Consider the following 24,335-nt stretch of genomic DNA (forward strand, 5'->3'; position numbering starts at 1 on the left):
TGTTCCAGAACCAGTTTCCAGCTGACCTCAACAGCCCTGGATTCAAGGCCAGCCTTGGTTACTAACTGTGTGTAAATATAGGTCAGGGACTTGGCACATCCTACCTTATTCCTGATATCTGCACAGGAAACTGATTGGGAGAGGTCAAAAGTGACAACGGACATGAAAGCACCTTGGAAGGTAGGAGGGATTGTGAGAATGAGAAACTAAATGGCCTATCCAATATGAGTTAAAGAAGCCATTCATCCATCCATCCATCTAGCCAACCAACCATCCACCATCCATCATCCATCATTCCTCTTCTCAAACACCAATTGTGGTGCTGTGTGCCCTGTTTTTACAATCTTTGCTATCTCAACACTGCCTAAGTAGAGCCCCTTGAACAGTCAACTCTGGGATGAATGCTGCAGAGGTTTACTACAGCAGGTATACAGGTATACCTACAGTATAGGTAACTTTCAAAATGCAAAAACAATTGTTTCTGCTACACAACTATGGATCAAATGACATTGTTGGTGATGTAACAACGTGTGTCAAGTAGGGCTGACAGATTCAGCTGATAAAGAAACAATGACTCCTTTTTAGATTCAGAAATTGTATTATTTACATGGACAGCAAAGCAGGATAAGCAAGGGTATCAACCCCCATGTCCCTTGTTTTACAGGATAACACCATATCCAGAAGGATCTGGATACAGCAATGCATCAATAGTGGCGGGAAGCCCTGTTGTTGAGAAGTCCCTTCTAGACAAGGCTAAGTAGCTTTGTCCTGAGAGGCAGAAGCCTCCTACTGCATCAGAACCTGGGAGGAGCTGAGACTCTCTGTGGCAGCCTCCTAGGAAGATGTGGTGACAAGTGGGAAATGCTCTCATAGCAGTTCTCCTAGGCCCCCCGGGGTCTGTGTTCCAGAAGAATCACAAGGCATCTATCAAGGCTCATATTTAGTATGGTGTAAATCTGCCTATATGAACATGTGCAAGGTGGCAAGGATGCCACCGGGAAACCAGGCCCTGACAGTATGGGCCCCAAATACTTGGGAAAGCTCTTCTCAGAAAGGGGCCCCTAAACCTGGTCTTGAACATGGAGGATGGGTTTGCCAGCTGGCATGCTGCAGAAAGGCCTTCTGTGGGAAGGTTTACAGCTCTGCTGGCCTCAGAGGCAGGGGAGTGGGAGCATCAAGGGGGATTCCGGAACTGTAGTTATGGACTTGGAGCAAAATTCAAAGCTAAGGCAGAGAATGCAAGAGCTTAGCCCCTAGATAGGCAGCTAGTGAGTCAGCATCTATAAATCTTGAGAGAGCAAGAGATTTCTGGACAAGCCCACAGGATGCGAGCCCCACTGGGGAAACCTTAACCCGGCTTAAATCAGAATCAGAGGTGGAGAGAAGTAGCCAGTCAATAGACTTCAATCCCCCAACTCAGAGGTTCTGCCTTAGGTCTTGAAGGAGGCCAAGTACATACCCTCTCTGTGATTGTGATGCACATTCTGTTTAGAACACTTCCCAGCAAGGAGAGTATCTGTCTTTATTTGTTTGTGTTTTTGGTATCAGAGCAACATGATCCCATTGACATGTAGGACTTTTCCCTCTGTGGTGTGCCTGGAACAGGGTGAGGCTGAAGGTGGGAAGGCCATGTAAGGGGCAAGCCCAACAGCACATTTACTAAAGAAACATGAAGTTGAGGAATAGGGAACTGGCAGTGAGAACAGAACAGAGGACTTGGACAATTTACAGGTGAAACACAAAGATCAAGTGGAGGAGGATGGAAAATCCAGGGATGACTCGCAGGGCCCCTCCCTGAGATGCAGGAAGGGTCAGGTCTCCAGAAAGGAACCAATTCAGAGGTGCTTTGGGTGGGAGCTGGGGGGGTTTCCAGGTGCTGGTGCCTACTGGGGAGTTGACCTGGAATTCAGGAGATTCACAACCGAAAAGTGAAACCTAGAGGTCAAGAGAGGGCAGCCAAGACCCTGGGGAAGAGATGAGACCCCTCAGCAGCAACAGAGCACAAAGGACAAGCACTCTGGGCATGGGGAGAGATATGGGGGGTCTCTGGAGAAAGAAACAGCCCAAATGAGAAGAACCCCAAAGTTGGAAGACGTGTTTCCAAAGGAGAAAGGACAGGTCAACAGGCCACACTGGTGGAGTGCCCACCAGGGGACAATCGCTAGAGACCACCTTTGAGTCTGCAGGGTGTCAGGCTGGGTGGAAACCACACCGGGTGGTGGTGAGGCTGATGGGTGGGGCGCCATCGTCACCCCAACCCTGGGCCATGCGGTGCAGGGAAGAAAGAGCCAGCAAGGGTGAGGGTGGGCGGACGCCAGGGGTGGGTCTCCTTCTTTGTCATTCTAAGTGTTTCACCCCCACGTCCTGACGACATCCTCCTTTTGAGGGGAAGCTGTTGGAACAGACTCCTAGAAGGACACAGGGGACATTTTGTTGATGACAAGCCGGCACCACCGCCCACCCGGTGAGGTCCTGTGGCCATCGTGGCAGCGGGCAGGAGGGAAACGGGCCTACTCCAGGCCGGTTCAGAGCAGAGACAAATGGGAGGCCAGGCGACGGGAGGAGCAGGGCTTCCCCAACCGTGCTGCTGGCCTCCTGGCCGCAGGCTGAGCCTACAGTCTGTGATGGACACGGGGCGCCCCTCTCCTCCTGTCCACCCCACCGAGCCTGGGGATGGCCACACGTGCAACCTTCAGCCACCTGGGGCCAGTTTCCACAATTGGACAGCAGGCAGCACTACCTCATGCCCATCACGCCAGCCGTGCTCGGTCCCCAAGTGGACACTAGCCATAGCCCCTCCCCTGCACTCGTATGGGGTCCGCCCCAGAGGCGGCCCGACGGTGCCAGGCAAGTTCCCCCGCAGGCAGAGCGGGCACAGTCCTGCTGGCTCAGTGAGGCTGGTCAGATTGCCCACGACCACCTGCCAAGGGTCCCGGCCTGTGTCCCTCAGGGACTTCGTTTCTTCCGTCAGGCTCGTGTGTTGAAGGAGCATGTGAGGCATCGCTCCTTTTCTGGGTTTTCACTTGGCAAGGGCAATGCATCACGGCTAATATAAAATTCCATTCTTGTCAAGATTCTGTGACTTTTAGAAATTCATGGAATTATTAGAGCAAGACGTAAGGTCTGCACATGCCAAGTCCACCCAGGCCACGGTCACAATGCTCCGGCAGGGACCGTCACTCCTCCCTTCCTGAGGACCCCGCTGTCCCCTTGTCGGGGTGCCGGCATCCTCAGCCCCTGGGCCTGTGGGATCGTCTAACACTGCTGGACATGAGGGCCTTCATTTTCCTTTCTGGCCAACGGGCTCCCGACCCGGGTCAGAAGCGGAAACTGCATTACAGCCAGGTGCTCACAAAATTTCAACAGAGCAACTGGCATTGGGATCACGTGAGGACAGTATTAATGCCCACCGGGGACAGTTTGTGAACACTGACGAGTACCGGGAAGGTACGGATCAGACGCGGCCAGTCAGCAGCAAATTAGCCGGGTTCTTTCTCTTCTTTTCTTCCTCTAAATCCTGTATGACTCTCTCACTTCCCTCTCTCATCAAAGCCCCTGGCTCCCCCTGCACGAGCGGACACTCTCTGGCCCCTCTGGAGCCTGTGCTCTCCGCCTGCAATCTGAGACCCCAAAATAAAGGCCTGTGTTCTTTTTGGTTTGGGCTCCTGAGTGACAGGCCTGGGCTGAGTCCCAGGTCCCAGGTCCCAGGTGCCGGCCCCTGGCCCACCCACCGCACCCCCATGTCCACCTGCCCACCCCGGAGCCGGTCAGCTTGCTGGCCATGCCTTCAGGGCCCGATGACCCAGGGCCTGGATGGCCAGGCAGGCGCAAGGAGGGGGTCCTCCTGGAGCACAGCAGAGCATACAGCTGCGTCCAGCCCAAGGGCGCATGTGCTCGGGATAGCTGTGTGAACTGCACACACACAGGGAGGGACCGGGAGTGTGAGAGTCTGTCCCTTGTGCAGGACACATGGCCACCATGTGGCAGGGCACATCGCTCACAGACTCCGGGGCTGGCAGGGGGCTCTGAGGCCACTGGCTGAGCCCGGGGCCCACCCTCCAGATGCAGCTGTGTCCACTGCTGACTCTGACCTGTTGCCCAAGATCGCGACCCCAGAAGTGATCCCAACGCTGGCCGGCCTAGGGCCAGACCCTCTCCTCTGGGACCTGCCAGGAACCATCCAGGCCCCGGGGACACGGGGATCTTCCTGCTTGGACACAGTGGGAGGTCAGTGACACTGTCACAGAGAGAGGGTTCATGCTGTCCTGGAAGAGAATGTCCTCGTGACCCTGGGGATGAGACCGGGGGATTCTGGAAACCACATGTGCGGGGGAGGCTAGACAGTGCTGGCCCGCAGGCCCCCACCCCTACATAAGGACCAGAGCCCACTGCCTGGCCTCGCTCACTCCCGGGAGCTCAGTGCAACCACAGCCGCAGCCATGAGGAGCCTCCTGCTTGCCCTGGCCCTCGTGTGTGGCATCCAGGCCACCGTAGTCCCCCGGACCGTGGAGGACCTGGATATAAGACAGGTACAGGGGTGTGTGGGGGCGTGCTGGGGAGCTGGGGCCAAGGGTGGCTGTGGGAGGGCAGGAGGACCTGACTGCAGAGATCTAAGGGGAGGCATAGAGCTGGCGCACATCTTTGTCCCCCTGAATGCTGGCTCCAGCCACCCCCATGTTTCCCCCTGGCTCCTGGGGTGGTCACCTTGGACACCCCGAATGGAAGCTTAATCAGTGTAGTGCTGGGGTGGAAAGGGCCGTTGTTCTAAACATGTAAGAACCCCCATGCGGGCATTGGCACATGGCTGGTGATCCTCAAGTGTGCCCTGAGTCCTGATGCCCATATTTGCTGTGCCACCTGAGAAACATGTGTAGGAAACCATCCAGTGGCCTGGGGTGAGAGGGGGAGCCACTGTGGGGGCAGGAAGGAGCCTGGGGACAGCTCACGGCCCCTTCCCCAGGTGGCTGGGACATGGCACTCCATGGCCATGGCGGCCAGTGACATCTCCCTGCTGGATACTGAGACCGCCCCTCTGAGAGTGTACATCCAGGAGCTGAGGCCCACCCCCCAGGACAACCTGGAGATTGTTCTGCACGAACAGTGAGCGTGCAAGCCCCCCTCCCAGGCTGGGGCCAACAAAAGCCTGGCTCCTGGGTGGGCAAGTGGGCAGGCAGGTGGATGGGCAGGTGGATGGGCAGGTGGAAGAGCAGGGCAGGGTCCCAATGGGAGTGGCTCTGTGTGGGTGGTTCCTGGTGCCCTTGGAGCCCCTGCCCAGGATTCTGGGCCAATAGGCCAACCACACAGAGGGACCCCAGGTCAGGGAGGCTCCTGTGGAGGCTGGTCAGCTGTGGGGGTGGGGCCCTGGGGGCCCAGGCAGGTCCTGCCGTGAACTCTATCTGCCCCTGGAGTGGGGGTGGGAGCTCAAGGAATTCTGAGTGCGACCCACAATGAGGTCCTTGGCAGAGCTGTAACCCAGCCCCTCACAGACGGGTCAGTTTGGGCTGACACATGTCCACGGCCACTCGGCAGGTTTCCTGGCTGGCTCTGTCTACCCCATTGTCCACCTGCCCGAGCCACCCACTCAGAGCCACGGGACCACTCACGTTCAGGCCAACACCTCAGGCATTGCTCCGAGCCGGCCTAGGGCCAGGCAGGGCTAGGTGGCCTCCTGTCCCTACCCTGGGGTTCATGGATGACCCTGCCACTCTCTGGCTTTTCAGGGAAAACCATGCATGTGTCAAGAGGACCATCATGGCCCAGAAGACTGAGGACCCAGCCGTGTTTACGGTCGACTGTAAGTGTTCCCACGCCATGCCTGTGGAGCCACCCTCCAGTCAGCACCCCCAGGCGGCCCTGGACAAGCAGTGACCCCTCCCACGCTGGGCCCACTCGGGGCCTGCTCTGAGTCCTTGCCACATCTTGGCAGCAGGGAAGAGACAGGACCTGCTTCTCCTATGCCATTGCCACAAAGGGCACTCCTGGGGGTGATGAGCCCTGGGGATCTCACTCCCTCTGGAGCCCAGTTTCCTCCTGGCCCCTTCACCCCCTGCTTGGCATCTGGCTGGCCATGACATCCATGTTGCTATGCAGGTGTAGGTCAGTGAGGGTGTAGGTCTGAGGGCAGGCAGGTGGCGGCTTCTCCTTGGAAATGTCCACAGAAACCAGACCTGTGGGCAAACACACTGTGGATTTGCCTCTTGGTCCTGGAACCCACTTCTGGAACGTTCTGGACCTTACCCCTGCACCTCTGGCCTTTCTGTACGGCACCAGCACTGCGCCCTGGGCCTAGCAGCCTCCTGCCCTGCCTCGGTCTCATCCACGAGGGGCCCCAGGCCTTCCCTATGGATTGCAGCCCGCCCCTGCCACCAGGGCCCACCTGCCCTCCCCCAAGTTTGTGGGGCCTGCAGCCTCTGACACTGTGTCACACTGTCTTCCTCTGAGAGGCAGTGCGCATGGTGGGTGGGTGCGGTCTCATCCCCAGAATGGCCTGGCCACCAGGGGCAGCCACTAACCACCCCCAGGCCTGGCCCATACCGTCCCTTCCACACCTAAGAGCGGGTTCATCTGCAGGGCCTCAGGTCTACCTGAAAAGGTGGTGGGAGTCTCCAAAGAGCTGGACAGGGTGTGGTGGGGGCCCCCACAGACTGGGGACCCCACACGCTCCCCCTGGCTCACTGCCTCTGAAGAACGGAGGCATCACAGCCCTACCTGGTGCAGTGACTGTTGCTTTCTGTCTTCTGCTTGTTGCTGTCCACATAGAAACCCCAGCTCCAGTGGGCACCGGTCCTGGAGCATCTTGTCATTGCTCACAGGACCCACAGGCACCTGTCCTAGCAAGGGGGGGCGGTCACCTGGGTCCGAGTGCCTGGGTGTGTGGACAAATAGCCGGATGAATGAAGGGCACAGCCAGACATGGGGGACCTGCCTGTTCTCAAGCAGGGCAGTTTCTCCGTGAAGGGCCTCCCTGGAGTGCAGGCATTTGAAAGAACCGTTTACGGTCTTGGCGCAGGTGCAGGCGGTGCTGGTCTCAGCAGCCAGGGCTCCCCCAGCCCCCCCATGGGGGCCAAACCCTGGTCCCTCTGCAGCTCGGGGCTCGTGGCAGCAGCCGTGGAAATGAGGGGCAGGGGGGCGTCCACTTGGCGGCGGGGAAGCGGCCTGAGGCTGTGAGGGAGGTCGGAGGACCCGCAGATTTCAGGGCTCTGTTCCCGCCTCTCTTCCAGACCAAGGGGAAAGGAAGATTTCCATGCTGGACACAGACTACACTCACTACATGTTCTTTTGCATGGAGGCCCCACTGCCCACCACCCAGAGCGGCGTGATGTGCCAGTACCTGGGTACGTGGCGGAGTGGCGCAAGGGCACCTGCGAGCACCCCAGCCCCGGCCCGGCCCTCGTGGGTTGCGTTAGGTCATCAGGGGGATCCGGTGTGGGTGACTCTGGGTGAAGGGATGGGCTGGGGCAACGCGGGGACAGGCCGAGGGGGTGCTAATGGTGAAGACCACGGGTTTGTCTACGGTGGAGTGGCCGCGCTTAACACAGGGTGGAACGGGTCAATGTGGATCCAAAAATAGGGAAGAAGTAGATTTTTAAGGATTTTAAAAATGTTCAGATATGAAAGCAACTTAGAAGGGTGACATTCAGGTGTCAGACAGAGGTGCATTACAGCTCCCAGGGGACCACAAGCTGGGGTAGCAGAGGCCTCCGGTCCGCACACCATCAGCCTCCTGGGCCAGGACCCCCTGCAGCCCAGGGTGGCGAGCCGTCTCCTCCCGTGTCCACGCAGACCCCCTGCGCTGTGCTGGGAGGAGGTGGAGGGGACAGGGACCCGGAGGTGGGTGGACTGAGCCCCGGAGGCCTCCCTGGTAGGTGACCTCAGGATGCCAGTGTGTCCCTCCCACATTCAATTCCTGGGTGGGGTCCTGTGCACCCCAAGGAAGTCCACACAGCCCCGCGGCCCCAGGACTGACCCACTGCCCCTCCCCCCCCCAGCCAGGACCCTGGAGGTTGACAACGAGGTCATGGAGAAATTCGACAGAGCCCTCAAGACTCTGCCCGTGCACATGCGGATTGTGCTGGACCTGAGCCAGGGGAAGGGTGAGCTGGGGCCCGAGCAGCCCCCCGGGTGTGCTGACCTAGCTCTGGGTCCCAGGACAGCATCTTCCCTCACTGGTGGCCCCCCGTCCCCCAGGCCTCCAGGGACGGCAGCAGGAGGTCACTGCCCCTGAGGCGGGGTCCGCCTCCCCACCCCATCTCCATACCCTCTGGGCCCGGAGCTGTCCTGGTGACCTGTGACCCCCCCACCGCTCTCCTCCCACACAGAGCAGTGCCGTGTCTAGTGAGCTCCCGCCTGACCCATCTCCTGGGTAATGTACGAGCCCTGTCCCCGCCCACCCAGCCTGGGTATGTGCGCGGGTTGGGGGCATCCCAAGGGACCCTGGGTCCCCTCCATCTGGACCTGGCTCCTCTGCGGGAATGGCTGGAACCTGGCGTCCCTCCCGGTGACTGCGGGGGCCAGGCTGGCCGCATGCCCACTCTCTCTCTCCAGTGGTCTCTCTGGGGTGTCCTTCCCATGTCCCCGTCAGGCTCCCACGTGATGTCCCCATGGCCTCTCCTGGGTGAGGTGGGGCAAACATAGGGGGGCTGGCGTGGGGTGACCAGTCCGCAGCCTGAGGCGGACAGGCCGGGCCCCACCCTCAGGGTCCGATAGGCTCCTCAGGAATCACAGGGGAGCCCCCGTCTGTTTCAGGGCCCAGAGGCGACATCACCCCTTCTGTTCTCCGTCAGAGGAATCAGGGGGGATGGAGCCCCAGGTCCTGCCAGTCCTGCCCTCCCAGTCCCCAGGCTCCTCGGAGCTCCAGCCTGGCGTCCCCTGCCCTGAGCCTCTCCTCCTCCAGCAATAAAGAGATAAACCAGAGCAGTCTGCCTGGGTCTTTCCTGGTCAAGGTGTGGGGGGTGCATGGGGTAGGGGGTGCGGGGCAAGGGGGAGCAAGATTTGTGGGGCAGGGGGTGGGGTGACACACAGGGTGGGGGGAAGGTGCACGGCTCGGGAAGAGGGTGAGGCACAGGGAGGGGGACGGCAGTGTCAGCATGGGTCCCAGCAGGACCCTTATTACTCCCCACCCCAGTGTCAGTCTCCCATTGCTGCGCGTGTGGCATTCCTCTCGTCCCGAGACCGTGGAAGCCCTAAGTGCGGACAGGGACAGGGCAATTCACCTGGAGAATCATGACTTTTCAATTCTGCTTCTTGAAAAAGACGTGTCTTGGAGGCCGTCCTGGGGGTGGGGGGGCGGGAGCCCCAGGGCAGGAGGGGACACAGCATGTGCTGCAGAGGGACAGACGCACATGCACCAACATCACACGGCAGCCGCTTCATCCCCATCCCCATCCTGTGAGGACCCCGGGCCCCCACCACGGGAGCCACTGCGGAGGTGACCCGCTGCACATCCCTGAAGTGCACTCCCGAGCCCTGGCCTGAGTGGGGGCCTTCTGTCCATCCCCACTGGGTCCCTGGGAGGCAGAGCTCTCCATCCTCGCTGAGGGAGGGGGCATGAGCTGGTCAGAGGCAGAGCTGGACGTGACCCAGGCCCCTCAGCTGCAGCCCAGCTCTGAACCTGAACAAAATCCCTTCTGAGGGGAACACAGCAGGTTCTAGCTTCCGAGACACAGGCAGTGGGATTCCCACAGGGTGGGTGGGAAAGGAGCTCATCTGGGTGAGAGCCGGTGTCCCCGTCGCAATGCTCGTAGGGACCATGTGGCAGGGAGGCCTCCGCGCTGAGATCAAGAACACGGGCGGCAGGCTGGCCTGCCTGGCGCCCTGCTGTCATTGGTTTGTGGGGATCCTGGGTCCCTCACTGTCCTGTGTCTGGTTCCTGGGTGCAAAGTGGAGCGAGCAGAAGGAACGGGCTCAGGGGGTGGCTGCTGGGACCCAAGGGCTCAGTCTGCACCCTGTGTGCTCAGTCTCTGCCAGCTGCCAGCACGGCACCACCACTGCACCCAGTTTGTCCTACTGCCACCATCCGGTCCCACCACCACCATCCAATCCCACCGCCGCCATCTGGTCCTGCTGCCACTAGGTCTCACCCGGCCACCACCCCACCGCCCAGCCCACCCTGAGCCTCGAGCCCCAATGTCAGGGTCAGCCCAGGTGTGCCTGATAGCTGGCACTTTCTGCTGGCCCTCCTGCCACTGCCACTGTCAGTGAAAGCCAGTAAGGCCACCTCCCCTCCCAGTTCCTCCCTGCTAAGCACCTGTGACAAGCCCTGAAAATAACTCCACTCTGGAAGGCGGATGAGGAAGATGGTCTGGTCTAGGACCCCAGGATCGGGCTATGGGTCCCCCCACTGTAGAGAAAAGATGACCCCGGCCTGGCACTGGAAGGCAGCCCAGGGTGGCTCACTCCCTGCCTGGATCACACCAGACACCCTCCCATGACAGCAGGTTCACCCAGTGCCTGTGGCCACAGAGGTCCACAGGGGGCCCTTCAACTGGAAGCCATCCCTGGACACACTCCCCTTTCACAGGAGACCAGGCCTGAGACGCCCCTTGCCTGTGAAGCCTGGCCGGGGTGGAGATGGGAGGGTGGGGGGAGCACCAGCAGGGATGGGGTATGGGGCACAGGGGACAGGGAGGCCCCCCGGCTGCACCAGGTACACGTCCTGGCATTGCACGCTGAGGCAGCCTGCCCTGCACACTGCGCCTTCCTAGGGAGCTGTTGTGACCGGGACCCAGAAGCTCCTAACCAGCAGCCAGCCAGGGTCACCGTCACATGGGCACCAGGAAACCCCATCCGGAGTGACACCAGACAGTGAAACGTAGGAAATCTCAGCACAAAATGAAAGTCCTAGGAAGGAGCCAAAGGAGGCAGCGGTGCCCAGACATGCACACAGTGCGCAACCCAGGGGCAGGACAGCCTCAAGCCACAGGTGCCCGCACAGAGGAAGGTCACCAAGGGCACCCCGCAGCTGTGATCGAGGACAGTGGACCGGCCGCGCGAGACCCAGCAAGGCTGGCTCCCAGCGAGGACGGCTGCCACAGGTGGAGACCACAGGACACAGCAGCCCAAGGTGTGTGCCACGCACCGGGCTTCAGAACCCCTGGGGCTAAGGCTGGGGGACCCGAACTGGGGCAGACAGATGGACAGCTCAGGATCAGGCTGGGGCGTAAGCCCGCCCCAAGCAGCCATGCATGAGGGAGATGGCAGGCGTGAGGTGAGTGAGGGCGTCGGAGCAACCCCTGCCAACTGCGCGGACAACACGCCCGCACGGAGCTCACCCCCACGTCACAGGGCCTGCCGCGCTTACCCCGGTCCTGGCTCCGACACCTGGCTGCGGGGCATGGAGGGTTCAAGGAATTTCCGGAGCAGCTCACAGGAGTCAGAGACACACGAAGAAAGTCGTGTCACAACATTCACGGTGCTTAACACCCATGAGAGATGCAGAGGACAGTGACATGGAGAAGGGACCACGGTCAGGAGGGCAGCATATTACCACTGTGCTTCTGGGGCTCAGGGCCTGTGAGCTTGGTCAGCCAGGGTCCCTCCCCTTCCGGTCCTATCCTCTCCTGTCCTCTCCTCTCCTGTCCCATCCTGCCCCATGTCCCATCCTGTCCCGTACTGTCCTCTCCTCTTCTGTCCTCTCCTGTCCCGTCCTGTCCCATCCTCTTCTGTCCCATCCTCTCCCATCTTGTCCTCTCCTCTCCCGTCCTGTCTCGTCCTGTCCCATCCTTTCCCATCCTGTCCTCTTCTCTCCTCTCCTGTCCCATCCTCTCCCGTCCTGTCCTGCCCTCTCCTGTCCATCATGTCCCATCCCACCCTGTCCTCTCCTGTCCTGTCCCGTCCATGAGCCAGAACTGCTGGTACCTCTAACCAGCGTGATTCCTGTGTAGTCTAAGCTTATCAAATAGCTTTTCTTCTCCAACCTACTGAGATCCTAAATCCAGCCGTGCGCCTCCTGCTTCCTGCCCGCTGGCCCTTGTTGCTGGGAAAACCCAGTTGGTTCCCACGGATCCTTGACTCACTGCTGGATCCCAGGTGCCACCCTTCAACTCAGGGAGTCTTGCTCTCACTTCTGAGGGGCTGCTGGTCCTGGCCTATGGGGTACTGGGTCCCACGGGATGGGGAGCGGGCGTCCCCCACCATCTGTCCCCAAAGTTCAGATAGATCAAAGCGCAGTAGAGCTCAGCCATGAAGCTGCCAACCAGCGACGTGGTGGGAAGCATCTGGTGACAGTGAAGCGTCCCCCACCCTCTTCCAGGGATGTGTGTGCAGGTCGGCGTTCCGGGACATCTTCACAGCCTCTCAGGCCTCCACCTCCATGGCCTCTGCATCCCCACGTCTGTGGCCTCTTCACCCCATTGTTCTTGATCAAGCTCAGCATGGCTCGCCCAGGACCTTGGGAGGTCACGTTGTTGAGTCTGGGGGGGCCTGACCCCCCCTCATCTGCAGGGCTCACAACACCCTCTTTACCGATGTCCTCTCTGTAGGGGCTGCTCCTTTCCCTTCCCTTCCCCTGGGGGCTCCTTCCTGTTCCCATCCCAGCCCCCATGCCAGCCCCCAGGATGGCCCCCAGGACAGCCCCTAGGACGGCCCACACGCCAGCCCCCACACCGGGGCCCTAAAGGCATCTGCTCATTCCACCAGTGGCTCTTTCTGTACCGGGCCCCGGGGGTGAGTGTGTCCCAAGCATCCCTATGCTGCCACCAGCTCCAAAGCAGCAGCTCCAGGCCACGGAAGGTGAGTGGCAGGTGTTTCCGGGGCCCACACACGGCTCTGGCACTCTGCTCTCTGCTTTAAGATCAAGCTTGCAAACGGCTGATGCCAAAATCCTCTGTGGAAGCTGGCAAGGCCACTGTGCTTCCCTGGGCTCCTACCGCCTGCCCCCTGGGGACCGCTGGCAGCACACAGCGCTCACCCAGTGACCCGGGGCTCATTTCAGAACGAGGCTTCTCCAGCACTGAGCACCAAGCTTCGGTGGGAACCCCAAGATGACTTCGCACAGAATGTTCTAGATGGGGGCTGCAGGGTGGGCTGCGCTGGCCTTTCTGCGGAAGAGCAGGGGCTTCAGGTGGCCTCAGATGAAACAGCGTGCGACCCCTCCTGGGACGGGAGCTCCCAGAACGAGGATCGGGACGACAGTAAGGGAGTGTGCAAGAGTGCTGGGAAATTGCACGTGGGCAATGAGAATTTTTTTTAATTGTGGCAAAGTATACAGAACATGAATGACATCACCTTAGCATTTTTAAGTGCACAGCTCAGGGGTGTCAGGGCGCATGCTCAGTCCTGTGCTGTCCCCTCTGACGGTCACTGGAACGTGGTCCTCTTCCCACCCTACTGCTCGTGCTCTCTTTCTCTCAGATCAATCAATTTTTAAAAATCTATTTTTTTTAATAAAAGAGAGAGTTTGATGACACATTTGGGACTATTTTGGCCCGTTCTATTTTATATGCTACGATAATGATGTGCGTAGTGACTATGAGTGCAAGCACACCAAGTGCCTGGAGCTCTGGGGGCACAGGGAGGCGGGGGTCCACCGGCTTCATCAAGGGTTTGTACGGGGAAGGGGCCCCCACCAGAGAGGGGTATTCTTTCCCGAAGAAAGGTCACCCACTAATGTGCAGGTTTGAGGGCCCCTGGCACTGCCATCACGGCCATGCCCCGTGTCCCGCTGACGTGTGCTCCCGAGGCCACGCTGCCTCCTGGTCCTGCTGGAGCCCAGCTACAGGGAGGGGTCCTGGGGAAGCAGGGCAGGCTTGCACGCAGCCTATCTCCCTGAGCAGAAGCCCCTGACCCTCTGTGGCGCCAGGAGATCATCCTGAGGGGTGTAGTTCCCACTCCTGCGTTTACAGGCCCCCCTCCTCCCGCCCACTTCCACAGCACAGGGGTCCTGGCAGGAAGGGAAGTGCCCGTGGGGCCCAGTCTCCTCCAGGCCCCACTTGCTGGGGCAGCAACCTGAGAAAGTGGGACCCCGGGGCCTGGGTCTCCCCCACCCTGGACAACATCAACCACCTTAGACTTGGGAGGCCTCTTTCTCTTGCGTGTTCCTCTAGTGGAATTCTCTGGAACCTTGTTCCTGGAAATGAACAGATTTGTCCCGAACAGTCAGCGTTGGCAGGAACACAGCAGGATTTCTGAGGCAGACGCCCCGCAGCCACAGGAGGGACAGGGGAGGCTCTGCCTGCGGCTGCCACAGGAAGGCCACCTGAGAGGCCACCCAAGACCCTCCTCTCCCCACCCTGCCTTCCCCAGGAGCCCAGGACCTGTGGGCTCCCCAAAGGTGGGCTCTTCCCCTGTACAGGGGTGAATCGTCTCTGCAGAAAGAAAGCAGAGCTGGTGTGGGGGAGCCCTTAGGCTCCATCCAAGCTGCTGACAGTGACACGTGGTAGAAAGGCCCAACACATAGGCCATGGGCACCTGGAAAGGCCCAACGCATGTGGGCGTGGGGTGTAGCTCCCAAGGCCCCGCATCAGGAGAGCAAGGCTGCCGTCTGTAGGACTCGCTGGGGCAGCTGTCCCCCTCTTTGCTCCATCGTCCAACCCATGCCCTCCTCCCCAGGGGTGCGCAGGCCTTGGCACCCCTTCCCTCGGGGCACGGGGCTCACTCCTCTCCCCCGTGGGTGCTGGTTGGCCAACGTGGATCATCAGGACATATTCTGTGACTGGTCTCTTCTCCTCCAAACTCCTCGGGGGCACACCTGTAGCTCTCGGTCGCCAGAGACAGGTCGCACGAGGAGCCACAGTGAGTGCTTCAGAAGAGGTAAAGCACGGGGGTCTGGCAGGCTCGGGGCCCCAGCACTATGGCCTTTCCGATCACAAGGAAGCTGCCCATGTTGCGCCCGCGGACACCCTGCCCTGAGGGGACCCACACAGCCATCTGGCGACCCTGCTGATTACAGGAGACATCACCGCAGCCCGGTGACTCGGCACCTGAGCCTGCAGAGGGCTCGTTGCCTCGGGCGCCACCCGAACCTGCTGTACCCACAACCGCTTCCTGCAGTGGGTGGCGGGGTGGGGGGTAGTGTGACCCAGGAGGATCTGATGCCCGAGGCTGGAGGGTAAACAGGACAAAACCAGGAAGGACCACATCCTTTCAGGGAGGCTGAGCATGGGTGACACGGGGAGGCGGTGGGGAGCTGCAGGAAGGAGTGGGGTAAAGGGACATAGGTGATGTCTGTCCCTTGTGCAGGACACACGGCCCCCACAGACATGTCACCCACAGACCCCAGGGCTGGCAGGGGATCTGAGGCCACTGGCTGAGCCCTGAGGCCCACCCTCCGGGAAGCAGCTGCGCCCAATGCTGACTCTGACTTGTTGCCCAAGACTGCGACCCAGGAAGTGTTACCGACACAGGCGGCCAGCCCTCACCCTCCGGCCCCCACCCTCCCCTCTGGGACCTGCCAGGAGCCATCCAGGCCCCAGGGACACAGGGACCTTCCCGATTCCACTGGGAGGGAAGAGGCCTCCTATTGTCCTGGTGGAGGAAGCCCCCTGAGGGCCTGGAGATGAGCCCGGGGATTCCGGGAACCGCATGGGGGACTGGACAGTGCTGGCCCACAGGCCCCCGCCCCTACATAAGGACCCGAGCCCGCCGCTCGGCCTCGCTCACTCCCGGGAGCTCAGCACAACCACAGCCGCAGCCATGAGGAGCCTCCTGCTTGCCCTGGCCCTCGTGTGTGGCATCCAGGCCATCGTCGTCCCCCGGACCATGGAGGACCTGGACCTCCAGAAGGTTCGAGGATGGCCGGGGTGGGTGGTGAGCTGCAGGGTGGCCAGGGAAGGGGGTCCTCCACAGGCTCCAGGGCATGAGCGGAAGCCATGAAGTCGGGAAACCTGCCCCTGGCTCTCCGCCTTCAGGGTGGCTTGTCATTTGGTTTCTCCAGTCCCAGAAGGTTCTAGGGAACTCATGTGACTTGTACTTCAGACCCACCTGGGTAACAGGTGCGTGATTTCCAGTGTGGAAATCCTGTAGCCCCGTGTCTGGTAGATGGCCAAGGGTCATCCGGGAGCCCACTGACTGCCACCCGCTTAGACTCGGCCCCTGGCCTGGGTGGGAGGCGGAGTCTTCTGTGGGGATGGGAAGAGGCCCAGAGGCAGCTCACGGCCCCTTCCCCAGGTGGCTGGGACGTGGCACTCCATGGCCATGGCGGCCAGTGACATCTCCCTGCTGGATGCTGAGACCGCCCCTCTGAGAGTGTACATCCAGGAGCTGAGGCCCACCCCCCAGGACAACCTGGAGATTGTTCTGCGCAAATGGTGGGTGTGCAACCTCTCCCAGGCTGGGGGCCAGTGAGGGCCTGGCTCCTGGGTGGGCAGGTGGGAGAGCAAGTAGACAGACAGGTGGGCAGGTAGGTGAGCGGGCAGGTGGATGGGCAGGGCAGGGTCCCAATGGGAGCGGCTCTGTGTGGGTGGTTCCCGGTGCCCTTGGGGCCCCTGCCCAGGGCTCTGAGCCAACAGGCCAACCACACAGGGGACCCAGGTCAGGACGCAGAGAGGCCTGTGTGGAGGCTGGTCAGCCGTGGGGCTGGGGCCCTGGGGCCCGGGCGGGTCCTGCCGTGAGCCCTGTCTGCCCCTGGAGTGGGGTGGGGTGTAGGAGAGAGCTGAGTGAGTGTGGGGACCAGAGAGTAGGACCCACACCCCATGATGGCCAGCCAAATGCAGACTATCGCCCCTGACTGTGGGCGCAAGGGCACTCCCAGCAGGTTTTCCCTCTGGTTCCATCTGCCCCTCGTGGTCCTGTCCCATCTGGTCACCTGCCACCCACTAGAGGTTATGATGAGTACAGCCCAGGTCCAGCCACCAGCCCGGGGCCCTCCTGGAGCATGGCCCATCCTCCCCACTGTGGTTTGGCTCCAGCACAGTAAGGCCTGTGCAGCCGGCCCACAGGAGGAACCTTCTTTCAGGGAGGACGGCAGGTGTGCTGAGCAGAAGGTCCTGGCAGAAAAAACCGAGGTCCCTGCTGAGTTCAAGATCAACTGTGAGTGCTGGGCTGCTGGGCCATGCTGGACCCCAACCCGCCAACTCACAGGCAGGGCCGTGGGGCTCATGCTCTGGCCTGAGGGCTCCTCAGTGCCTGCTCTCACTGCCATTGCCGCCATCCGTGCTGTGGCCTGGAGCCCCAGGGAGTCTCTGCTGGGCTGCTCTGACCCCTGCACCCCTGCAAGCACCTCCTGCACACTTGGCCAGGAGACCAAGCTCGCTGACTGTGGGCGGGGCCTGGGGGAGCCTGTCCATCCACTGCCCTCTGCCCTGCCCTCCTGGGCCATCTGTGCCCAATGAGACACCTGCTCCCAATGGTCAGGGCTCCATGATGCCCCAGACACTGGGGCTCCTCCGCTCCTCCACTCCTGTTGGGCTCATTCCCTCCTATGCTCCTTCTGCATTCCTCACTGAATCCAAAATGAGAAGGCCCCGCGGCAGGGGCAGCTTCCACCACAGCTGTCCTCCCCCAGCAGGCAGGCTAGGCTGCGACCACCTTTGCCCACCCCGGGCCAGCCCCCAAGACTGGCTTTGACTGGAGGAGGAGGCTTCACAGGACCATTGCTGACCGGCCCCAGGGGCTCCACACCATTTGCCGCAACGGGGCTGGGATGTGGGCACTGGCTGCGCAGCTGCCAGGAGGCAGTGCGGTGCATCAGGGCCCACCCGCGCTGGTCCCTCGTCACCATGGGGACACAGCTCCGCCGCCAGAGGCCCCTCTTCTCCCCCGCCCGAGGTGTCCAATTCACTCAAACTCAGTGTGGAAACCACTTTTAACCACGCTGGGTCCCAGGCTGCGGGACTGGGGACATCCGGGATCGAGTGAGGGGCAAGCACCATCTAGGAGGTGGCCCCATGGGGCCTTGTGTGGGTCCCAGGGAAGCCCCCCGCCCAGGCCTTGCCAGGTGCTGGCCATGGGCACCTCACACGTCCCTCCTGCTGGAGTGGAGAACCTGAGTCCTATACCCCATCCTGGTGTCCCCCCAGATGTGGAGGAGAACCAGATCTTCCTGCTCGACACGGACTATGACAACTACCTGTTCTTCTGCATGGAGAACACGGACGCCCCCCAGCAGAGCCTCATGTGCCAGTGCCTGGGTATGCGCCCCTGTGCCCGCAGAGAGCACGGCTGCTTGGTCCTCCCTGTGACCTGCGGTGGGCGGTGGACATGCCTTGAGTCCCCAGGGGGCCCCCAGGGCTTGTCAGGAGAAGGTGGTCAGGTGCTGAAGAAGAGGGCGCCTTGGGGACTGTGGGTAGCTGGTGACAGGGACAGATGTGAGCTGCTGTGACCATCTCTAAACGGGCAGGTTCAAAGCCTTTGTAAACGTAGTTGCTTTTATTTCACCAAACGACAAGTCAGAGATAAACATGTCTTTGAATTGTAACATCCTGAAAACAAACATAAAGTGACATTTTCACAGTCCCAGAAGCACCATCGGGGCTCCCAGACTCCCCAGGGGACCACGAGCTGGGGGACAGAGGCCCCCGGTCCACATGTCAGCAGCCCGCAGCCATCTCTTCCCATGTCCACGCAGACCCCCTGCTCTGCCCTGGGGTGAGAGGGAGGGGACAGGGACCCTGGAGCCCAAGACTGACCTCAGCCCCCACCCCACCCCCACAGCCAGGACCCTGGAGGTTGACAACGAGGTCATGGAGAAATTCAACAGAGCCCTCAAGACTCTGCCCGTGCACATGCAGCTCTTGAACCCCACCCAGGCGGAAGGTGAGCACCCCACACCCCACACCTCACACCCCTGCTTTCACTCTGCCTGTGGTTCACCTGCCAGACAGCCGTGAGCACTGGCCCCCATCCCCCAGGCCTCCCTGGACAGGGTGGAGCAGGAGGTTACAGCCCCTGAGGGGGATCCCTCTCCCCACCCCATCTCCATCCCCTCTGGGCCTGGGGCTGTCCTGACGACCTGTGACCCCCCCACCGCTCTCCTCCCCCACAGAGCAGTGCCTCATCTAGTGAGCTCCCACCTGACCCGTCTCCTGGGTAACGTATGAGCCCTGTCCCCGCCCACCCAGCCTGGGTATGTGCACGGGTTGGGGGCATCCCAAGGGACCCCGGGTCCCCTCCGTCTGGCCCTGGCTCCTCTGCGGGAATGGCTGGAACCTGGCGTCCCTCCCGGTGACTGCGGGGGCCAGGCTGGCCGCATGCCCACTCTCTCTCTCTCCAGTGGTCTCTCTGGGGTGTCCTTCCCACGTCCCCGTCAAACTCCCATGTGATGTCCCCATGGCCTCTCCTGGGCGAGGTGGGGCAAACATGGGGGGCTGGCGTGGGGTGACCAGTCCGCAGCCTGAGGCGGACAGGCCGGGCCCCACCCTCAGGGTCCGATAGGCTCCCCAGGAATCACAGGGGAGCCCCCGTCTGTTTCAGGGCCCTGAGGTGACATTACCCCATCTGTACCCCGTCAGAGGAATCAGGAGGGACGGAGTCCCAGGTCCTGCCAGTCCTGCCCTCCCAGTCCCCAGGCTCCTTGGAGCCCCAGCCTGGGTCCCCCTGCCCTGAGCCTCTCCTCCTCCAGCAATAAAGAGATAAACCAGAGCAGTCTGCCTGGGTCTTTCCTGGTTGAGGCATGAGGGGTGGGCAGGGTGGGGGGTGCAGGGCAACGGGGAGGGGGATGTGCGGGGCAGAGGGTGCGGGGTTCAGGCCTGGGCCCCACAGTCCATGGCATCTGGGCATCGGCACTCGTGATGGGATCTCTCAAGCCCAGGGAAGGAGCCGAGGGGCTGCAGGCGTGCCTGTCATCCCTGCACACCGGGCAAACGTCACAAAGGACCACAAGTGAGAAGCGCTGAACACTTAATCTGATACTATCGATAGAAAACCATAAACACATCACTTGCCAATCAAATTCTGTGCTCTTATGAAAGCGCCACCCGTGTCCCTGGAGGCTGTGTCTCAGGAGCATGAGGCTGACTGCGCCAGGAAGACCTTGGGCTTCAAGCCTCACGTTCTGACAAGCGCGCTGACCCGTTCAGGGCGAGAACGAAGCAGAGGCTCCCCGGGTTAGCGGGTCTAGGAAAAGCAGTCAGAGGTGGAAAGGAGACTTGTTTTCCGCAGACGTTTAGTGGCATAAACGTAGGAGTGAACCCCACAGAACCAGGGCTCCTTCAATAACCAGAACAATTCACATTTAACAACATATACACATATTTTTATATATGTAAAATTATATATAAATGTTACCTACACATAACAGTTTATGTATAATTTTGATGTTTTAAAACCATAGAAGGAATAGATACATTTCTAGAAAAACATTAATGACCAATTTTGGCTAAAAGGAAAACTTGAAAAAAATTTATTTTAAATTTTTAATTGAGATATAGTTGATCCATGACATCACATTAGTTTCAGGGGTACAGCAGAGCGATTCGACAAGGGTGTACCCTGCAGAACGCACAAGTGTGGTCGCCACCTGTCACCGTATGAAGTTAGTACAGTGTTACTGACTGCGTTCCCTCTGCCGTATTTCACATCATTGTGACTTATTTATTTTACAGCTGGAAGCTTGTACCTCTTCATCCTCGTGACCTATTTTGCCCGCCCCACCCACTAGTGACCACCAGTTCGTTCTCTGTATTTATAAGTCTGCTTTTTTCTTTGTGGTTTATTTTCTCATTTGTTTTGTTTTATAGATCTCACCTATCAGTGAAATCAAATGGTGTTTGTCTTTCTATTTCACAATATCCTCTAGGTCCTCCCCTGTCATCATAAGTGGCAAGATCCCACTCCTCGTGATTGCTGAATATATTCCATTGTGTATATGCACACCGCATCTTTCTTTACCCATTCATCCAGGGACAATGCAGGCTGCTGCCATGTCCTGGCTGTTGTCAACGATGCTGCAGTGAACACAGGGGTGCAGATATCTTTCCAAATCGGTGTTTTCATTCTCTTCAAATAAATACCCAGATGTGGAATTTCTGGGTTGTATGGCACATCTATTTTTAATTTTTTTAAAGATTTTTTAAAAAGATTTATTTATTGATTTGAAAGAGAGAGAAAGAGAGTGCGAGCAAGCATGAGTGGGAGGGGGCAGGGGGAGGAGGAGAGAGAGAAATTCAAGCAGACTCCACACTGAGTGTGGAGCCCTACGTGGGACTCAGTCTCACCACACTGAGATCACAACTGAGTGGAGACCAAGAATCGGACGCTTGACTGACGGGGCCACCCTGGCGCTCCTATTTTTAATTTTAAAAAAGAAGATTTGAAAAGAACTATAGCTATAGAAAATAAAGAGCAGTTCCAGACCCCAGTCTATAGGCGAGAGCCACCAAACTGCTATCAGATGGTTCCCAGCTCAGACAGTCGCCCCAAGGTGTAGACACAGATGGGAAGTTGCTAGACTATCCTATGACAGAGCTGGAAGAGGAGGAGGCAAGGAAGAAGAGGGCAGACATACCCTTTTAGGATAAAGACCAATATCTAAATGATTTATTACCACGTTGAATCTAACGATGATTTCAATACATCATGATTTAACCCAGAGAGTCAAGGACATTTCCATATTAGAAAACACATTCAAACTTCACTAGCTAAGAGAGTAACTTTAATTGTTTTTTTTTTAAATACTTCAAATATATCATATCCCTTTAACAAGGCAAACTTTTCACTATCAAGAGTGTCACTCAACACAAGCTGGTCTACACCACATTAACAAACAACCTTAAAATCTCAGTGACTCAAAGCATCAGATATATTTCTTGTTTATTGCAAATGTCCTTTACCGTTTAGCAGGGATATTGTACCTCATGGCCACTCAGGAATCCAGGTGGTTAAACAGCCACCCCCAGGAGGTTGCCGGTCACCATATAGAGGGAAACTGTAGACCTCCAGAGAGCCTCAAACCATCCGTTCAATGCTCCATCCGGAAAGGAACACACGTCACCTCCCTTCTCCACCTATAGTCCAGAAGTTGTCACTCAGCTACAGGGAAGCTGAAAATAAAATACTGCCTAGGACTGGAAGGGAACATCCCTACACTGATAATTAAAAACAAAAACAAAACAAAAAAACTTAACTAGCGGATGTCATTTTTAAGGGTGAGAAACTCATTGCTTTGCCCTTATGATTGACAGCAAAGCACGGCTGTCCTCTGCCGGTACTCTGTTCAATACGTGCTGAGGGTCTTACTGCAATAAGACAATGATAAGAAAGAAAAGACATAAACATTGAAAAGGAAACATCTAGCATCACCGACAAAACAAAAAAAGAGAGAAGACACAAATTATTAGCTCAGGAATGAAAGAAGGGATCTCACCACAGGCCCTGCAGACACCAAAGGACGATGAGGGAATCTATGAACACTTTTATACACATAAATTTGACAACTCAGAGGAAATAGACCAATTCCTCAAAAAATACAAATGACCACAACTCCTCCAGCATGAACTAGATCATCTGAATAGCCCCATGCTTATTAAGAAAATTTAATTCCTGGGACGCAGGATGATTCAGTGGTTGAGTGTCTGCCTTTGGCTCAGGGTGGGATCCTGGGGTCCTGGGATCGAGTCCCACATGGGGCTCCCCACAGAGAGGCTGTTTCTCCCTCTGCCTGTGTCTCAAGATGTGATTTCAGCGTCGTGGGATTGAACCCTACATCGGGGTCCAGGCTCAGTAGGGAGTCAGCTTGAGATTCTTTCTCTCTTTCCCTCTGTTCCTCCAAATCATGTTCTCTCTCTCTTAAATAAAAAAATCTTTAAATGAGGAATGATGAATGCTTTCATCAATGATGGATGGATGGTGAGTAGGTGAATCATGGAACATGGCAAGGATTCCTGCTCCCAATCCTCTTAGTCATCAGAGTGCAGAAAGTTCTAGGCAGGACAATAAAGCAAGAAAAAGTAAAAAATAAATAAATAAATAAATAAATAAATAATAATAATAAGGCATACAGTTCCAAAAGGAAGAAATAAAAGCATCTCTATTTGCAGATAATACAATTAACTATGTAGAAAATCTTAAGGAATCTGCAAACAAAAGCAAAAACAAAACAACAACAAAACCTTCTTGAATTAATGAGCTCATCAAGGTGGCAAAATATATGAAAAACATACAAAAATCAATTATGTTTCTAGCAATGGACTGTGGACACTGAAATTAAAACACAATGCCAGGGCAGCCCAGGTGGCTCAGCGGTTTAGTGCCGCCTTCGGCCCAGGGCATGATCCTGGAGACCCGGGATCAAGTCCCACGTCGGGCTCCCTGCATGGGGCCTGCTTCTCTCTCTGCCTGTGTCTCTGCCTCCCTCTCTCTCTGCGTTTCTCATGAATAAATAAATAAAATCTTTTTTAAAATGCCATTTATAATCACTCCCAGAAAAGTGGAATTCTTTGATGTAGATCTAATGAAACATACATAGGGTCTGTAGGCTGAGGACCATGCCACACTGAGGAAAAAAAATCAAGGAAAATCTAATAAATAGTCTTACTGTGTCCGTGAACCGAGACTCAGCAGCGTAAAACATATCAATTCTCCTCCAGGAGTATACAGCTTTCATGCAATTCCTGTCAAAATCCCAGTAGGGTTTTTCTGAAGACAAGATTATTGTAAGATGTTTATGGAAAGACAAAGGTCCTAGAATAGCTACAGTAATTTTGGGGAAAAATGATAAAGTGGGAGCAATCACTCCATCCATAAATTTTAAATCTTATTATATAGCCCAAAGAATCAAGGCAGTGGTACGTGTAGAGGCGGAGACACACAGATCTGCAGAACAGAGTGAAGAGCCCAGAAACAGATTCACACAAACACACCCGGCAGCAGGCAGGTGTTGGGGTGGGGTATCCCTAAAACCTGCCATGTCCTCCCTAAATTGTGTTTAAGCCCAAGCAGGGCTGCCAGCAAACAGTGGCCTCTCCTTGCCTCAGTCTCCCCAGGTCCCCCAGAAGAAGGAACCTCGTTCCTCCACATTGCAGCCCAGCACTGCTCGTGTGGCTTGAAGTTTCTGCTACTATGCACCTCCCAGCCCGTTATCAAAACTGCTCCCTGAGAAACCCTGCAGCTGAGCTTCCTGGCCTGGAGTCCGGGCGGTGGGGAGACCCGACGGCAGGGCTCCCATTCCTGGAGTTACCACCAGCTTGCCGAGGGATCCAGGGATCCAGGGATGGAGGGATCCAGGGATGGGCCTCCAGGTTTCCACCGTCGGCTCTCTGCAAAAGGATTCCTCGCTCTCAGTTACCCCGAAAGGGAGAGAAACCAGACGCCCCAGAAGCGGTGGGATGATGGGAGATGGGATGTCTGCAGGATGGAGCTGGAGCGAAGCACTCACAGAAATGAGTTTCACGCCGAAGGGGACAGTCTGGCTGGTGCGGAGCAGACACACAGGCCTCGGGTTTTCTCCCTCCGAATCCTAAAGA

General features: G+C 57.9%; 3 protein-coding genes across 3 annotated transcripts in view; 2 read left to right on the forward strand and 1 right to left on the reverse strand.

Moving 5' to 3' along the window:
• RPL7A (ribosomal protein L7a) overlaps positions 1 to 24,335 on the reverse strand; it is a 199,057-nt gene that overhangs the window by 105,814 nt on the left and 68,908 nt on the right. The window lies entirely within an intron of this gene.
• On the forward strand, positions 1,187 to 8,906 carry LOC144285243 (beta-lactoglobulin-2-like). The gene is made up of 8 exons (XM_077850411.1): positions 1,187 to 1,731; positions 4,063 to 4,529; positions 4,961 to 5,100; positions 5,721 to 5,794; positions 7,221 to 7,334; positions 7,989 to 8,093; positions 8,319 to 8,362; positions 8,746 to 8,906. Exons 2-7 carry the CDS (start codon positions 4,440 to 4,442, stop codon positions 8,333 to 8,335), a joined length of 540 nt encoding a protein of 179 aa, XP_077706537.1. The 5' UTR covers positions 1,187 to 1,731; positions 4,063 to 4,439; the 3' UTR covers positions 8,336 to 8,362; positions 8,746 to 8,906.
• Positions 15,631 to 18,936, forward strand: LOC144285297 (beta-lactoglobulin-1). The gene is made up of 6 exons (XM_077850439.1): positions 15,631 to 15,720; positions 16,105 to 16,244; positions 16,892 to 16,965; positions 17,955 to 18,065; positions 18,589 to 18,690; positions 18,920 to 18,936. The coding sequence occupies exons 1-6, from the start codon at positions 15,631 to 15,633 to the stop codon at positions 18,934 to 18,936; spliced, it is 534 nt and encodes a 177-aa protein (XP_077706565.1).

Source organism: Canis aureus, chromosome 16 (genome assembly GCF_053574225.1).
Source record: "Canis aureus isolate CA01 chromosome 16, VMU_Caureus_v.1.0, whole genome shotgun sequence".
NCBI classification, from domain to species: Eukaryota; Metazoa; Chordata; class Mammalia; order Carnivora; family Canidae; genus Canis; species Canis aureus.

Bases quoted from the DNA above. Each gene is read 5' to 3' on its own strand.
- LOC144285297 (XM_077850439.1), top strand. From the start codon at position 15,631: ATGAGGAGCCTCCTGCTTGCCCTGGCCCTCGTGTGTGGCATCCAGGCC. The intron at 15,721-16,104 runs GTTCGAGGATGG...CCCCTTCCCCAG, and splicing joins AGGACCTGGACCTCCAGAAG to GTGGCTGGGACGTGGCACTC. The intron at 18,066-18,588 runs GTATGCGCCCCT...CCACCCCCACAG, and splicing joins CCTCATGTGCCAGTGCCTGG to CCAGGACCCTGGAGGTTGAC.
- LOC144285243 (XM_077850411.1), top strand. From the start codon at position 4,440: ATGAGGAGCCTCCTGCTTGCCCTGGCCCTCGTGTGTGGCATCCAGGCC. The intron at 5,795-7,220 runs GTAAGTGTTCCC...CCTCTCTTCCAG, and splicing joins AGCCGTGTTTACGGTCGACT to ACCAAGGGGAAAGGAAGATT. The intron at 7,335-7,988 runs GTACGTGGCGGA...TCCCCCCCCCAG, and splicing joins CGTGATGTGCCAGTACCTGG to CCAGGACCCTGGAGGTTGAC.